This window comes from Zalophus californianus, chromosome 10 (assembly GCF_009762305.2).
Source record: "Zalophus californianus isolate mZalCal1 chromosome 10, mZalCal1.pri.v2, whole genome shotgun sequence".
Classification (NCBI taxonomy): domain Eukaryota; kingdom Metazoa; phylum Chordata; class Mammalia; order Carnivora; family Otariidae; genus Zalophus; species Zalophus californianus.
This window is the reverse complement of record NC_045604.1, coordinates 5,144,216-5,161,818: the sequence shown is the minus strand read 5'-3', so window position 1 is coordinate 5,161,818 and position 17,603 is coordinate 5,144,216. Positions and strand designations below refer to the sequence as shown.

At 44.1% G+C, this 17,603-nt stretch overlaps 1 protein-coding gene and 1 non-coding gene across 11 annotated transcripts in view; both read left to right on the top strand.

The window, feature by feature from the left end:
• The first annotated feature begins 367 nt into the window (after positions 1-367).
• Positions 368-17,603, top strand: part of SLAMF6 (SLAM family member 6) — a 38,328-nt gene continuing 21,092 nt past the window's right edge. For 9 of the 10 annotated variants that reach the window (XR_004819392.1, XR_004819391.1, XM_035722597.1 and 6 more), the window contains exon 1: positions 368-663. Coding sequence is in view for 8 of the 10 variants with exons in the window: in XM_035722597.1 (XP_035578490.1) it covers positions 522-663 (142 nt within the window). In the remaining 2 variants the exon portion in view is untranslated. The remainder of the gene's footprint in view (positions 664-17,603) is intronic. The other variant, XM_027614010.2, reaches the window with a different exon arrangement.
• LOC113933826 lies at positions 6,204-6,310 on the top strand. Its single transcript, XR_003523521.1, has one exon. It is a non-coding gene; the product is annotated as a U6 spliceosomal RNA (small nuclear RNA).

The window sequence follows — 17,603 nt, the reverse complement described above, 5'->3', positions numbered from 1 at the left end:
ACGAGATATGCCTGTAATGTTGGTGGCTACACAACACTGTGAATGCCATTAGCGCCACTGAATTGAACAGTTAAAACAGTAATTTAAAAAAAAAAGATTTTATTTATTCATTTGAGAGAGAGAGAGAACGAGCACGGCACGGTGTGGGGGGACTGGCAGACTGCCGACGTGGGGCTCGATCCCAGGACGCGGAGATCGTCACCTGAGAGCCAAAGACAGACGCTAACCATCTGAGCCACCCAGGCACCCCTAAAACTGTAACTTTCAGCTTACAACACCACAACATGTCATTTAGGCCATTTCACCACAATAAAAAAAAAAAAAACCACCAAAAAATGAAAAAAGGATCTAGATGGAAAACAAAAATGCCAATTCACATTGCACACTTAAGATCTTTGCGCTTTGCTCAGAAAAAAAAGTAAAGGGAGTAGTAATAAAATCAGGACCTGCAGCATGTGGGAAGAGGGCTTACCACACCTCTGAGAGGAAGGGGAAGTCTCCGTGAGAACCAATCTCCATCTATGACAGAGCAGAGAAGAGCAGATGCCAGGCACCCGGGAGGCCACCAGCACCAGCCTCTGCCGCTGACAGCATGCCCTGGTTGCTTCTGCCCCTCACGCTTGTCTTCTCCTTCAGCCCAGGTAAACGCTGCAGCAGACTCAGGTAGCCGCTCACTGACGCCCTGGGTTTGTGCCGCTTGCTCGATCTGAGTCACTTGCGCGTATCGTCTGTCTGTCTCTCTGCCATGGGACAGGGTGGGGGATGGGGCTCTCAGTTGTGCCTGAGAAACTGCCCCCTCCTCTCAATTTAGCACATGAGGTGCACTCGCTCCTTCAGAGGTCACGGTTTCACCTGTGTCTGCCTTTGAGGGTAGTCTCTGCGGGGCACGGGAAGTGAGCTTCTTCTAAGACCAGATTACTTGGGCTTTTTACAACTAGCGTGCTGTGGTATGAAGAGTACTGAGATTGGGAGAGTGGGTTCTCTTCCCAAAGTAGCTCCTGTCTTGCTCTGGATCCTCAGGTAGGTTACTGATTCTGCCTGAACCTCACTATCCTCATCGAAAAGATTGAAGATCTATGGCTCAGTGTAGCCACAATTTCTGGGCACAGTGAACACTAGAATAGTCATATTAGTTTTTGCTTACTGTAAAAAAAGACATCTCCCATCCTCTCATGCAAATCAGGGTCTATGCAGTCCAGCAGGACTTTAGGTGCCACAGAGAAAGGAACGGTTCCCCCTGTCTGTTATACGTGGAAAACATGAAGGTATTCTGTTCCGGGCCCTGGGCTAAGTGCTGCACACGCGTTATATACATAAGCCTCAGGACTGGACTGTGAGTTTGTACTATATTGACCCCATTTTAAAATGAGGAGCCAAGATGATTTAAAGAACTTGCCCAGGGGCGCCTGGGTGGCTCAGTTGTTAAGCGTCTGCCTTCTGCTCAGGTCATGGTCCCAGGGTCCTGGGATCGAGCCCTGCATCCGGCTCCCTGCTCCGCGGGGAGCCTGCTTCTCCCTCTCCCACTCCCCCTGCTTGTGTTCCTTCTCTCGCTGTGTCTCTCTCTGTCGAATAAATAAATAAAATCTTAAAAAAAAAAGAAAGAACTTGCCCAAATTTCATTAGCCAGCAGGTGGCAAGCTCTTGTAACAGTTCTAACAGTTCTGAGAAACAGTGACAACTGACCAAGCACAGCCCGAGCACAAGAGAAAAGACAGAAGTGAGAGAGTCACCACAGATGCAGAATTAACTAGATTGACCGGCAACAGGAGTAAGGGGAAAGGCTGGTTTTCTACTTTCTGGGGACGTATTGTGATCAAAGCAGGCAAAAACCCCCGTCCTTACCGAGTTCATTTGAGCAGGGGAAACAAGATGAATAAGTGAAATGGCATATTGCACAGAGATCGATGATAACTAAGTCAAGCAGGGAGGGAGGGTATGAAGTACGGCAGAAGGGGCAGGGAAATTTCAGACAGAGTAGCCAAAGGTGGTGAAGTTGGGTGACAAAGGGGAGGGGAGGAGGGAGCAGCCATGGAGAAGGTGAGTTCAGCCTGGGACCTACTGACTTTAAGACAGCAGTGTGATATCCATGAGAAGATTTCCGGAGAGCAGCTGGGAATTGAGAACTAGCGGCTGGAGGCTTGGGAGTCATGGCACGGAACTAATAAACAAAGCTAAGGAGAAAGTGCAAGGAGGACAGAACCCTGGGCAGTGTGGGTAAGATGCAGAAAGAATTTGTTCATATATTCGAGAGCCACTCCCTGGCCTGGTGGCAAAGCCCTGCATCTTTGCCTCACTTTTACCTCCTTGCAAAACTGAACCCACCCTAAAATGAAATATTCTGAGTGTGCTCAGGTTAAAATTCCCCTGCTCCTCCCCATTTCCATCGATACCTCTCGCAAAGACCCTATGAAATAGACACTGTCCTTATTCCTACTTTAGGGAAGAGGAAAGCAGGCACACGACACTTAAGTAACGTGTTTGTGTCACACAATTATGGGTTGGGGTGGCACCATAAAAAGAAACACAGGGGAATGCATTTGCAGGTGTTCTGAAGCCCAGGAGAGGAGCAATGATTGCCAAGGATGGACACCAGGGAGCCTGGCTCCAGAGTCTGTGCTCATAATCACCTCGCTATGCTACTTAGTTTACACATAGCTATGTATTCACATGAATGTATATATAATTACAAAATGTGACACCAGGAAGAAAATCAGCAAGGTACCATGAAACAGAAAAACCAAAGGATCTGCTTTGCTTGGGGTCAGAAGTTCGAGGAAGGGAAAGAAATCTGCTGCAGCAAGGATCTGGCACAAATCAAGTCAATTTTGAAAACAAGCATGAAGGAAGATGACTCATGCTATCCAAACTTCTTTCCAGTTGGTCAGACACTGTGACTTGGTATTTTTTTAAAAAGCTGAAAAGATAAACCATATTGAGAAATAATTCCCCTAGGTATAACTGGAATCGGGCATCATCATGCTCTGGAGAAAATGAATTTCATTAGTTTCTCTGTTTTATTCTTTCTAGATGGAAACATCAAACATTGACATGCATACAAATTACTAGGGAATCTTATAATACTGATTCTGAATGCAGGCAAACATTCTGCATTCATAATAAGCTCCCTGGTAACCCCAATGTTGCTCCATGGACCACACCTTGAGTAGCAAGGATCTAGATTTCACGGGATTTTAGTCATATTGGGGTTGAAGGGAGGGAGAAATAGGGACTAATTCTTTGCGTATGTTTGCCAGAAGCAGATACGGGTATTCTAATGTTCAGGAGAGAAGTGGTTGCAAGCATAGGCCAAGCCAATACATGTGAGTTAGTCATATGATTGTGAGGTTCTGAGTCAAAACTTTTCTGCTAAGAGATTGTATCCAATGGCTCCCTTCCTCTGAGCAGTGTTAGCTACTTCTCTTACCAACCATCCACACCTTCCAATGTTTATTGTTGCTCTTTATTGTTGCTCACCACGGGCAAGGACTTGTTTTGCATTTGACATTATGGACATCAAAGACAACTGTACTTTACCACCTCTCAGAGTCCGTGGTCTGCCCCAGGTGACCTCCAGCCTCCCATGCCTCTCAGCTTCCAGCCTCCCAATCCCCATCTAGCCTCAGCTGGGTCTCCATCTACAGGCAGATTTTCTTTCTTTCTTCCATTAAGGTAAAATTCACAAAACATAAAATAATAATTTAAAGTATGTAATTCAGTAGCATTTAGTACATTCACAATGTTGTGCAACCACCACTTTTATCATTCCAAAACATTTTATCACCCCAAAAGAAGACTCTATGTCCATTAAGCAGTAATTTCCCATTTGCCCCTCCCCCCAAACCCTGCTCACCCCCCAGCAAATACCAACTAGCTTTTTGTTTCTGTGGGTTCACCTATTCTGGACATTTCATATCAATGAAGTGGTATGATGTGTGACCTTTGTGTCTGACTTCTTTCACTTAGCATAATGGTTTTGAGGTTCCTTCAAATTGTATCATGTATCAGCACTTCATTTCTTCTTATTGTTCAATAATACTCCATTGTATGTATGTACCACATTTTATTTATCCACTCATCTATATAGATGAACACTTGGCTTGTTTCTACCTTTTGGCTCTTGTAAATGGTGCTGTGATGAAGATTTGTGTGCAAGTATTTGCTTGAGTACCTGTTTTCAATTCTGATCCAATTCTGGATCATACGATAATTCTCAGATTAATCTATTTATTAATCGGAGTTTACACTCCGACCAGCAATGTATGAAGGTCTTAATTTCTCCAGCACTTATTTTCTTAATAATTATTTATCTTATTAATTCTTACCAGCACTTTCTGATGATGATGATGATGATGATGATGATGATGATGTTGATGATCACTCTCCTGGAGTTGGTATTCAAAGGTTTCTTTTCCTGTTCCAGCAATTCATTAGTTAGTTTCTAAAAGATAAAATTCATAGGCAGAAGCTTCTAGGAATTTCCTGAGTCTAGGACGTCTCACTGGTGACAAAATCCCTTCTCTAGTTTTATTCTGCTTCTCATTCTTGAGGGGGCATGGGACAATGGATCATATTCTGTAGCTACTTCCTGCTGGATGTTGGCATTGTCGTGGGGATCAGCAGAGGTGCAGAACCTCTTTCTAACTAGTCTGAGATATGTGGGTCACCGGGCTCAGCTCTGAGCTGTTCATACCCTTGTGTTACCACCATCTGTAATTGTATGGCCTCTGTATGCTTGGTCACAAACTGTACCAAACAGGTAAGTATGCAGGTCCAAAAAGTAATGAGTCGCGGGATTATTAGTGGCCGCAAGAAAGAGAGGAAATTTGTGATACTGGGTCGTGCCATTTGACAGTCGGCCAGACTTAATCAGGAGATCCTCCTCTGGTTGAAGGTACGCAGTCAAGCCTCCTGATCAAAGAGTTTTTTAATATCCACTTCCACTTCATCTGAGGTATTATTACCCCAGGTACAACATGATGTATTAGTTACTACACAGATTCCCCCCTCCTTCTGCTAACAAGTAGTCCAGAGCTGGTCTATTATCTCACACTACATTAGCTAAGGAGTCAAGGACAATTTTTAATTTCTTGAGGGCACTGCCTGTATTTCTAGCGAATGTTTCTATTGTGCCAATTCCTGACGGGTGGCTTCATGATATAAAACCTCCCCAAGGGGCGGTTAATGTGATGGCCAATCCAAAGCTGGCCAGAATCAGTCCCAGGGCTCTCTTTCCCCGATGGGAAGATTGAGTAGGATTATGTAAGGTCATCCTCACAGGACTCATGAAGCATACAATACATTGCCCAGTGAACTGGACATCGTCAATGGACACGTGAGCAACAGCAAGAAGCAGGGAGATAAAAATCCCAGCTGGAGATGAGTCCCTTGGGAGCCTATGATGGGATGATCCACAAATAAAAGCATATCCTGGGGTATGCAGGCTTAGTGAGCCTGCACTGAGTTAAACCAGTTAAGCAATTTGGGACCCCAGCTCGGGAATGCCATTGCATTCAAGAGACAATGGTCTGCTCCACAAGACTGTGTAATTGATTGGACCCGTGGCTGCCTTTCCAGGGGCCTGATTATATAAATAGGTACATCTGATTATATAAATAAGTACATCTCCAGCACCCCTTAGGTTTGGTCAGTCTTGTCCTTGCCTTACATTGACTTTCCCACGTCCCTGTAGTGTTGTCGCATCCCCTCACTGGACACCAATGAGCTTCACTTGGAAAGCAACCCTCAGTGACGCTGACAGTAAGAGGGGCTGTGGATGTTTCAGGGGTACACCCACAGCAGGGCCTGACGCTGATATGCAATTTAGGTATAGCACCCCTCTCCTCCCAGTACCATTAACAATGGGGGTAAGGTTTACACACAGAATTTCTCTATGGGAATGACCCAGCCATACAGCTATGGAAGGAGAACTTTTATTTTATTCTTAAAATTTATTTATTTATTTATTTGAGAGAGAGAGAGAGAGAGAGAGAGCGTGAATGGAAGGGGCAGAGGGAGAGGAAGAGAAAATCTCAAGCAGACTCCCCACTGAGCACAGAGCCTGACTCTGAGCTTAATCCTACAACCCTGAGATCACGACCTGAGCTGAAACCAAGAGTCGGACGCTTAACCGACTGAGCCACCCAGGCACCCCGGAATGAGAATTTTTAAAGGAATTCAGGGAGCCCATAAAAAAACTTACATTAGTGCTTGCTTCGGCAGCACATATACTAAAATCGGAATGATACAGGGAAGATGATCGTGGCCCCTGAGCAAGGATGACACACAAATTCGTGAAGCATTCCCTATTTTTTATGTATTAATCGAAATCAAATTTTGCGTTGTAATTGTGTATTATTTCCTAAGCCCAAAATGTATGTATTAAGCATAAAACCTGTTATAACTTAGAAAAAGATTTGCCACTGCTGCATTAGAATAGAGTGGACTTTACATCTAACATTTTTTTAAGAGTAGAAAATTTTTTTTCTGATTTTTACCCTTTAGAACATATTACTTAGCAAACAGGACATTTTCAGAATAGATTCAGTAACATTTTATTAAAGGATCTGTGTGCCAAGTACTATGCATACTTGTATGTTGGCCGATCATCTCTAACAATTTAATGTTAAAAATTATGTGTTTATCATACAGCCTTAAGTGGAGGTAGCCATGCCTCACTGATACGCTTTTCAGTCTCATTGAAAACTTACACCACAGCTCATATCGCTTGTTCTCTGAAATGTCTAAAGGAGGTGAGCTCTCAGCCATGAAGAACTTTGGCTTCTCAGAAACAGCTTGTTGCCAAGGTCAGGCTAAGAGGAGACCTGCTTACCCTTGTGGTTGCCCAGCTCATGTGAGCGGTCTCCACTTTCCCACTTAGCTAGCTCGCCTCTGCATATGTGCTATTGACCTGAAGGTACCTAACTAGCAGTCTGTTACTCTATGGCATATCTCCATTGACAAGTCATTTTAACACTAGTTAAGTGAAAAGAAAATTGATCATTCTTTCAGTAGTTTGGAGCCTTTGTGGTCTCAGATGTCCTGCTTCAATTCTCTTCGTGTGCTTGGAAAGTATATATATATATATTACTGTGGTTTTCAGGATTTTTTAACACATTGACATCTTAAAAAAAAAAAAAAGATGTTCACACATTCTCAGGGTATGGTAAAACAGATAGAAGTAGCTTCTCTGGGTCCAGAGCAGGGTCCAGAGTCCTACTCACTGGGCTAACTCTCCTTAACCAGCTCCTGATGGCACCTGAATCATCCGCACAGGGCTCTTGGAAACCACTGGTCGGGAGCATTCCTTGTTCTCATTAAGCCAAATAACAGTACTTCCAACACCACTGTCAAATTGATTTGGTCTTCATAATTTTGTATTCTGGTTTCAACCAGAATCATTCCAATTTGTATTTTTTCATTCCAATTTTTAAATTAAATTTTTTATTCATTCTTAATCAGGTTCATCAGTAGACGCTGTTATTCGTAAGAACTGTGATTCCAGGAAATGAGGATAACTGATGCCTTTTTTGCAGTTTTGAACAAAAGCATTTACAACTGTTAAATTTTTATTTTGTAAAATTCTTACAGCCTCACCATTTCACCTCCTCACATGTTGATTTAATATTTTTTATGTAAAAATAGTCCTTTTCCCATTGTGTCATTAGTTCTTAAAATGCATTAAAAAACAACCAAGCTGACTTTCACACCTTGTATGATCAGCTGTATTACAAACACATATTGGGGTGACAGTGTCCTGGAAAGACATAATATTTCTCACATACGACTTTACTGAGGAAATAATATACCAATTAGCATGGTCATGTCACCTTGTGCTTCAAATTGAAATTTTTAGGATCATGAAATTACAAAGTCAGATAAGGGATTTATAAGTATTTTTTTGGTAATGCCTTAGGCAGACTTTCCAGAGTAAATTCTGGGCCCCGTTGCTGTTTATGTTTTATTGGATATTTTTTGCCTTTTTCACTTTATCAATTTCCTACAAAACCATCTTCAGTAAATTTTTCCTAGTCTCTTTAGGTGTGTGGTTGGTAGTCATGGGAGTGACACATAAGGGAGGCCAGAAGTTGGGTTGAGATGCAAGAGACTATATTGTGCTTTAATGATGTCATACTTGATAATAAGTGTATAAGTTACCAATATATGAATTGATGTTAAATACATCTCCCACTTAGGGACACCTAGATGGCTCAGTCTGTTAAACATCTGCTTTCAGCTCAGGTCATGTTCTCAGGGTCCTGGGATGGAGCCCCATGTCAGGCTCCCTGCTCAGCGGGGAGCCTGCTTCTCCCTCTCCTTCTGCCGCTCCCCCTGCTTGTGCTCTCTCTTTCTTGTCAAATAAGTAAATAAAATCTTTAAAAATATATATCTCTCCCATTTGAATTCCCGTTGGATAAAGTTATTTCTTGATGTGAAAAAAAAACTTACATTAGGGTCACTCTGGATTGGGTGCTGTATAAGCCATCCAGTTTCAGTCTGCGGGTGTCGGTGACATGTCCAACAGCCTTTTAGTTTATTTCCCTCTGCTATGAGTTTACTTAGCTTCCCTAGGGAGTTCAGTTCCCAAGGGTGCTCTGGTGTGTCTGTACCTTGAGATATTCCTAGAACCACTATGACAATAATGAATATCAGGAAAGTGTTCACACTAAGATCTTAAGGGCTAAAACACGGTACCCATCCTCTGGAAGCTCATGAGCAAGGCAAACAGGACTTGAAAACTATCCATTTTTACCATGTATTAGCAATGAGCGGTGGCATATCTCACTGAACAGTCACAGGGAAAATGGCTTAATCTCGTCAAGGCAGCAAGGCAGAACAGCAGGCTAGCACTGTGTGGACTGAAATCACAGCAGTTCAGATCTGAGTGTCCTGTCCACTGGGGTTTTACTTAACTGCGTGTCCCTGGAACACAGGTATCAGGTCAGAGTGGCTCACGGATGTGTTTGTTGTTGTCTGTTGCTTCTAGCACCTCGTCTCCCGAGCTTCTGGTGCAGGTGACTTTTCCACTCCAGAGTTGGGGATTCAAGGCACCACCCCTTCTAGTTTTAAAGAAGAATGCATGGCCAACAGTACTAGGTGGGGCCCTGTGCATACTGGGTGTGGCTGATCCCGGGGTGACCCACTTTTCCATTGGAGGTGCACCCAAAGGCCAGGTTTGTTGGGTGAAGCCTGATTTTGGTAGGTAGGGGGAGGCAAAAATGCCAAGGATACTTGCTGAGCATGCTGGAGATTAATTACATGCTCAATGGCCAGAGAAAACTCCGGGTCTGGTGGTGAGGAGGAATGAGAGCCTTCAGGAAAGAGCCTCCCATAAGTCGTTCTGAATGGGCTAGATTTTGGTTTGGGTCGGCTCTTACCCTGGTGGGAGCTATTGGTAATAATTTTAAACAGTTTTGCTGTGTTTCTGGACACAACTTCACCAGGGTCTTTTCCAGAAGGTTCTTTTAGCTCCTCCTCCTGTCTTTCTAGAGGACTGAGGTCTCCAGGCACAGAGTGTAGCCTCCATTTGATGTCCAAAGCTCTGGCTACCCCAGAAATGACCTTTGATATGGAAGCCGACCCATTATCGCTTTGTAGTGACCTCGGTAACCTAAATCAGGGAAATCCCTCTTTTTCTTTCTTTTTAATTTTTTTGAGAAAGAGACAAATGCAAGCAGGGGGGTGAGAGGGGTGAGGGGGGTGAGGGGGGTGGGCAGGGACCGTGGGAGAAGGAGAGAGAGAATCCCAAGCAGGCTCCACGCTCTGTGTGGAGCCCGATGTGGGGCTCGATCTCACGACCCTGAGATCATGACCTGAGCCGAAATCAAGAGTCGGATGCTTAACCAACAGAGCCACCCAGGCGTCCCAGGAAATATCTCTTTTGATAAGGCCTTTGGTACTTAATTTGCCCTTTCTGTCCTACAGGGAGAGGCCTCCATCCACCCAGTGAATGTGTCTACAAATACCAAGAGGTATTTGAAACTCCAGGTGCTACTGGCATAACAGTAAAATCCATTTGCCAGTCTTCCCCGGGTGGTGCCTCCCAGTCTGAGGTACCACGGCTAAAGGGGGTACCAGAGGCCTGGCTTGTATATTATTTGTCTGACAGTAGACACACCGGTTTGCTATTCTTTTAATAACCTCTCTCATCCTTGGAATGTCTATAATCTTTGTTAACCACGGGCATAAAGCTTCTTGGGCATAAAGCTTCTTGGCCATAATGCGTTGAATCATGTGCACTCTTAGAAACCCCCCAGACAGTTTGCTGGGTGCCTGGACTTTCCCACTGCTCTTTGTCATCCAGTCTCCGATTATCAGGGACCACGGGGAGCCCATCTTTGCTGCCTCTTCTGTTTCATCTCAGAAGTAGGTGGGGGTAGACTGATAAAGAGGCAAAGAAGGGATTACTGGCCTCTGCAAACTCTCCCCTGATCTAGCAGAACTTTCCGTGCCTGCGTCAGCCATACGACCTCCCGGTATTACTTCTGGAATCTCCTTTCTGGTGGCATTTACAGTGAATGCCCCCTGCCACCTGTAGTGGCTTCTGCCCTGCTTCCAGCAGCCCGTGGATTTCTTTGCCATATCTGATTTCTTTATTTCCAGCATTTGAGAACCCTCTTTCTTTCCATATGGCTCCATGAGAGTGGATTACAGAGGTGTATTTAGAATCAGGGTGAATAGGTACCAGTTGATCTTGACCCGACTCTAAAGCTCTGCTTAGCACAGTTATGTCTGCGTTTTGGGCTGAGGAGCCTGGGGCCAGCTTCTTAGCCTCCACAAGAGTGGTTAGGGACACAACCACACAACCTGCCTGTCTTGCCCATTTCCTATGAAACCGCTGCCGTCTACAAACCAGACTTCCTCTGCATTGGACAGGGCTCCAAAGAGTACACTTGATCCGTTACTTCTGGGCAACTGTGGGTAGTAGGTGGATCAAGATCAGGAAGTGAGGTGGCTGGGTTGAAAGTGTGCCATGGGGTCTAGCTGCATGGCCTGACATCGCAGTAGTCTGTGCCGGGATAACCACAGAGGTCCTTTGGTTTCCAATAGACCAGAGACCAGGTATGGGGTCCAGACTGTTGTGGGCTGACCTGCAGTTTTTCTCTGCCTTTTTGATCGAAAGGCATGTGGCTCAGGCAGGGAGTCCAACCGCTGGCCACCACGTCCAACCATTTAGAGAAATAAGCTACCGTTCTCTTCAAGGGCCCCAGCATTTGGGTTAACACCCCCATAGCCACTTCTTGTCTTTCATGTACATATAAATCAGATAGCTTTTCAAAGCCTGGTAATGCCAAGGCTGGGGGCTTCTGAAAGGAGGGCTTTAAGTCTATTGAAATCTTGATCACATGTTTTATCCCACTCAAACAGGTGGGTCTCAGGTCCCCGGAGCTTATCATAAAGGGGTTTCATGATTAGCCCAAAGTCAGGAACACAGATGCGGCAAAACCCAGACATTCCCCAAATCCCCCACAATTGCTTGTGGGTCCTTGGTGGGTCTGGCTGACATACTGCTTTTTCTTTCTTGAGGAAGACCTTGTTGCCCCCTTAGAAATAATAAGCCCCAAGCATTTTACACTTTCCTTAGAAATTTGAGCCTTTTCTTTTGATACCTTATATCCCTTGCTAACTAGAACATTTAACATGAATATAGTATTTTTGTCAGAATATCTTCAGTGAGGCTGACTATTGGAATACCATCCACACATTGCATGAGAGTACTCTTTTCTAGAGTTAACTCTTAAAGCTTGTTCTGGGATTTCTCCAGAGAGAGTGGGGGAATTTTTTAAATCCCTGAGGTAAACCAGTCCAGCAGTATTGTTTTCTTGGGGGGCTGACGCCTTCCCACTCAAAGGCAAATAATTCTTGGGATTCAGAATCTAGTGGGGAGCAGAAAAAGGTCTTCTTTAAATCTAACACAGTGTAATATTTACTATCACTTGGCAAATTGTCTAACAGGGTATACAGATTGAATACTACAGGATGTATGTCTCAAGTAGCCTCATTAACAGCTTGGAGGCCTTGAACAAATTTGTTCCTTGCTCCCTGGCTTTTTAATGGGTAAGCTGGGGTATTGCATGGGGATCTGCACAGCCTGATCAACCCTTGTTCCAAGAGTCTATTTATTACCCAGAAGATCCCTTTTATAGCTTCTGGTTTTAAGGGGTGTTGCCTTACCCCAAGCCAATGATCAATCTGTTTTATTTTTTTTTTTAAGATTTTATTTATTTGTCAGAGAGAGAGAGAGCATGAGCAGGGGGAGAAGCAGGCAGAGGGAGAAGCAGACTCCCCACTGAGCAGGGAGCCTGATGCGGGGCTCCATCCCGGGACCCTGGGGCCATGACCTGAGCCAAAGGCAGACACTCAACTGACTGAGCCACCCGGGCGTCTGATCGATCTGTTTTAATTCCACCGTCACTAGTGTGGCACTGTGGGCACATCCCAGTTGTCCTGGTGCTCAGACGTCCAGGTTAACCTGCGTGAGTTTAGCTCCCTAGGACCTGGACGCTTGGATCTCTATCCTTTCCTGCTCCCAACTAATTAAGGCTCCCAGTTTGGATGAAATGTCTCCTCCTGAAAGAGGAAGAGAGGACATTCTGGTGCATAAAGAAAAGAGTGCTTTCGTCATGTTGACCCGATGCCACAGGTCAGAGTCTCCAGAAATCTTTTGGTTTCTCCTCTTCCCGAGACTCCTTTTATACTACATTTTGTGTTAGAAAGGCTACCCTTTTGGGTGCTCAACACAGAGGAAGCGGCTCCAGTACTGAGCGAAAATTCAACCGACTCTCCTCCCCACTGCGAGGGTCACCAGGGCTCCTCACGGGAAATGAGGATCTGGTCAGCTGAAGCTGACCTGGGAGCCCCACGGTCCCGTCACATCCCATCCTTGCTGAGGGGCAGCTGGGATGACTCAGTTTTGCCCATCCTCCTTTTGGGGGCCGTGTGAGCAATTCTGTTTCCATTGCCCTTTCTGTTTACAGTAAGCACCCTGACTGTAACCCAACTCTCTCAGAGGCCTCTTGATCCCACGGGTGGGGGAGCGGGGGAGGGCAGGGCGGGGACTCTCAGCCACGATGTCTTCCTTCCTGACCCTGGGTTACCTCCGGACTGATAGTCTTTCAGCCCCTTCTCTGGCTTTTGCCACCACCACAGACTTTTCTTCTGCCTTTGGGAGGATGGTTAGTAAAGCTTGGATGTCCACCCAGACTGGACTGTGCATAGAAAATGTACAGTAAATTTATAAATTCAACTAGATCAGCTCATAGTCCCCCGGTGTGCCTTCCAGTCACACAGGTCTGATGTTGAAAAGAGGACACGCACATTAATGAGACGTCTGTGACCGTGAGGGACCTGTCTAAATGGGAATATTCCAGCCCCAGGCTGGAAGCGGGTCCCTAATCTAGTAGTGCTATCTGGTAAGGGAGGAGACATCGGGGACTGCTTGGGGAGGTGTTATTGGGAAATCAGGGGTTAGCACTGATGGGGCTGGAGGAATTGGGGTCTGGGTGTCACTAAGGATCTGGATACCAAGGAAATAAGGCAGAGGTTTATTACGACTTAATGGCTGACTTGGAACTGTAGAAGGGATTTGAGGCAAATGGCTTTTAGCTTTATGTCTTCTGACTTAAAGGAATAGTTCTTCATCAGATTTAATATGGGAAGTATTTTTGAAGTTTTAGGTTCCACCTTTATCCCACAAATTTTACATTTCCTTTATAAATCTTCATTTCGGTATAGTTGCATAAAGCATTGAACATATGGGATCTCTTCCCATTTTCTTACTTTTCTACAAAATAATTTTAATTGCAACGTGGCATTGAATTTTAAAGTTCCATTTCCTGGCCACTTTTCTCCATCCTCTACAGTATATTGTGGCCAGGCTATGTTGCAAAAGGAGATCACTTGCTTTTGCGTCCAGGGCGAGTATCCAGGAGGAGCTTCCAGTTCTGGAAGCTACAGCCCAAGGGCTTTCCCTCGGAGTAGAACTGGTCCCATGTTCTGGGAATTTTCCTTAGAGTCTCCTAAGCTACAAAGGTAGCTTACAGTGAGTAGCAGTGACACAAATGTCACACCATCTTGCTCACAGAATATTTAAGACTCCAGTGGCTTGTCCTTAAGAAAAAAAACTAGAGAAAGAAAGATGCCCCAGTGTCTTCTTAAAAGACATTTGGAGACTGCCAAGGACTCTGGGGTGTCTCTCTTATCAGTTAGTAAAAGGGAAGGTAAACCCGAGAACCAGGGATCCCTACTTACAGATTGCCAGGAAAGAAAAGAAAGGAAGGGCAAGGTACATAAAGGCCAAGTAGCCAGGGTGGTGATCCAAACAATCAGCAACGGTGTATTGAGTATAAACATATGACCCAGATATTAGATCAGCCAGGACGGAGATGTCTGGCAATCTCCCAGACTCTAAGCACTGGATACCAGAACAACAGTGTCCAGAGTCCCTGACAGAGGGACCACCCAAATTTACCCTCTGACTAGTCTTTAAAGGAATGTTCTCATTTCACCAGGAGCATCCAAGCCTCCTGAAGAGCCAGGTTATGCCATCTTCCTGTTTTTCCTGATTTACTCAGACTTTGGGAGACAACTCTAATTTACCTCTAAAAGCTGTGCTGTCGACCCAGCTTATGCCAGCAGAGATCATTTTGAGTAAACATACTCAGTGTGGCCGCTGGATTTCAGGGGAGATCTCAACGCTGGTGGCAGTTATAGACACAAGGAGGGAGAGCCCCACGAGGAATCCGCGCCCGGAGCATCCCCAGGAGCTTGAATGGGTTAGCCCAGGACCAGCTGTCACTGCCCTCCGCTCTGCCTGTTGGAAACCAGGGAACTGGAGGGCAGAACCTCAGAAGGACAAGAGTCCCATCTGGGTCACCAGAATTTGTTCCTGGACCAATGTGGGTCGGGTCTGGGGTGAGTTATAGAGAGAGACTACGCCAGCTGAAGTTGCCTTATGAAGTCTTCTTTATTTGCAGCAAATAAAGAGAACATGGAGAATAATTTCCAAAGCTGTGACTCCCCAAACAGGAGTAAGCAGTCTCCTTTTTTTCTCTCTCTTTTTTAAGTCAATTTTTTAAAATTCAAGTATAATTAACATACAGTGTTACATTAATTTTAGGTGTATAGTCTAGTGATTCAACAATTATATACATTACTCAGTGTTCGTCATGATGAGTGTATTCTTAATCCCCTTCACTTATTTTACCCCACCCCCACCCCCACCCACCTCCCTCCTGGCAACCAGCCGTTTGTTCTCTATAGTTAAAAGTCTGCTTTTTGGTTTCTCTCTTTTTTCTTTGCTTTGTTCCTTAAATTGCACATATGAGTGAGACCATATGGCATTTGTCTTTCTCTGCCTGACTTATTTCACTTAGCATTACACCCTCTGGATCATCCATGTTGTTGCAAATGGCAAGATTTCATTCTTTTTTTATGGCTGAATAATATTCCATTGTGTGCATACCACATCTTAATCCATTCATCTATGGATGGACACTTAGTTTGCTTCTGTATCATGGCTATGGTAAATAATGCTGCAATAAAAGATATAAGGGTACCTATATCTTTTAGAATTAGTGTTTTTATTTTCTTTAGGTAAATACCCAGTAGTGAAATTACTGGATCATATCATTTTATTTTTAATTTTTTGAGGAACCTCCATACTGTTTTCCACAGCAGCTGCACCGATTTGCATTCCCACCAATAGTGCAGGAGGGCTCCTTTTTCTCCACAACCTTACCAACACTTGTTATTTCTCGTGCTTTTCATTTTAACCCTTCTGACAGATGTGAGGTGATATCTCATTGTGGTTTTGATTTGCATTTCCCTGATGGCAAGTGATATTGAGCACTTTTTCCATGTTCCTTTTGGCCATTTGGATGTCTTCTTTGGAGAAACATCTGTTCATGTCTTCTGTCCATTTTTTTAATTGGATTATTTGTTTTGAGGCTGTTGGGTTATATAAGTTCTTTGTATATTTTGGATGCTAACCCTTTATCAGATATATCATTTGCAAATATCTTCCATTTGGTAGGTTGTCTTTTTGTTTTGTTGATGGTTTCCTTCACTGTGCAAAAGCTTTTTATTTTGGTATAGTCCCAATCATTTAATTTTACTTTTGTTTGCCTTGCCAAAGGATACATATTTAAAAAAATATTTCCATGGCTGATGTCAAAGAGGTTACTGCTTGTGTTTTCTTCCAGGAATTTTATGGTTTCATGTCTCACATTTAGGTCTTTAATTCATTTTGAGTTTATTTTTGTGTATGCTGTAAAAAAGTGGTCCAGTGTCATTATTTTGCATGTAGCTGTCCAGTTTTCCCAACACCATTTGTTGAAGAGACTGTCTTTTCCCCATCGTATATTCTTGCTTCCTTTGTTGAAGATTAATTGACCATATAACTGCTTTTATTTCTGGGCTCTCTATTCTGTTCCATTGACCTATGTGTCTTTTTTATGCCAGTGTCATACTGTTTGGATTGCTACAGCTTTGTAGTATATCTTGAGATCTGAAATTGTGATTCCTCCAACTTTGTTCTTCTTTTTCAGGATTGCTTTGGTATTCCGGGTTTTTTGTGGTTCCATACAAATTCTAGGATTTTTTTTGTTCTAGTTCTATGAAAAATGCTATTAGTATTTTTGCATAGAGTTTGCATTAAATTTGAAGATAAGCAGGCTCCTCTCATTGAATTCTGGGATGAATATGCAGAGAGGGAGTTCCTCCTCATTGCATGTAATGGGCAGGCATAGAGTTGCTCATGCTCACTCAGAAAACATGCCTATACATACATTGTATGTTATGCTAATGAGGCTTATGCTCTCCCAGGGCAGGGATTTTAACATTATGATGAAGCTGAGGTAACCATTGGGCCCTTTATGAGTCATCTCCCCAGGCATGTCCTGGGGGCAGGGGACGGAGGGGGGGTGGGGGGATCCTATTCAAAATATTTCTTTTCCTCTTCCAGCAATTCTTTAGCTTGTTTCTAAAAGATAACATTGATAGCTAGGCAAAAGCCTTGAGGAATTTCTTGAGTTGTGGGGTTCTTCTCACTGCTGACAAAATCACATCACCTGGGCCCTGAAGCAGCTCTCCTTGTGTCCAATGTCTCACAGAAAGGCTTTGGAACATTTTCTGTAACCTCTGTCCTTCACCTTCCCAAGCAAACTGCGTCCAGCCTTTTTCTTTTTTCCTAGACATTCAGGGGCCTCTACCTTCCACTTCTCCACCTTCTTCCACTTTGTCTCTTCTTCTGTCACAGACTCCTTTCTCGTCCCCCTGTACCCAAGCAAACTCCCCACAAATAAAAGCAGAGGCAAACAGGTATTTGAGCTCATCCTTGAAGGATAACTAGGAGCTCACCGGGTGGAAAAGGCGAGGAAGGGCATTTCAGGCAAAAGGAACAACAAAGCAGAGAAAAAACAGGGCATTTTTGGAAGAATACAAATAATTGAGCTCTGGGAACCTCTTGTTTTTATTCAAAACTCTGCTACAATGTTATCTACCCTGTGAAGTGTTCCCTGACAACCCCCACCTCTCCTGGCCCCTGATGCTCACTTCTTTGTCCACAGAGCACACACCTCTATTGATTCAACATTTATTGAGCTAGA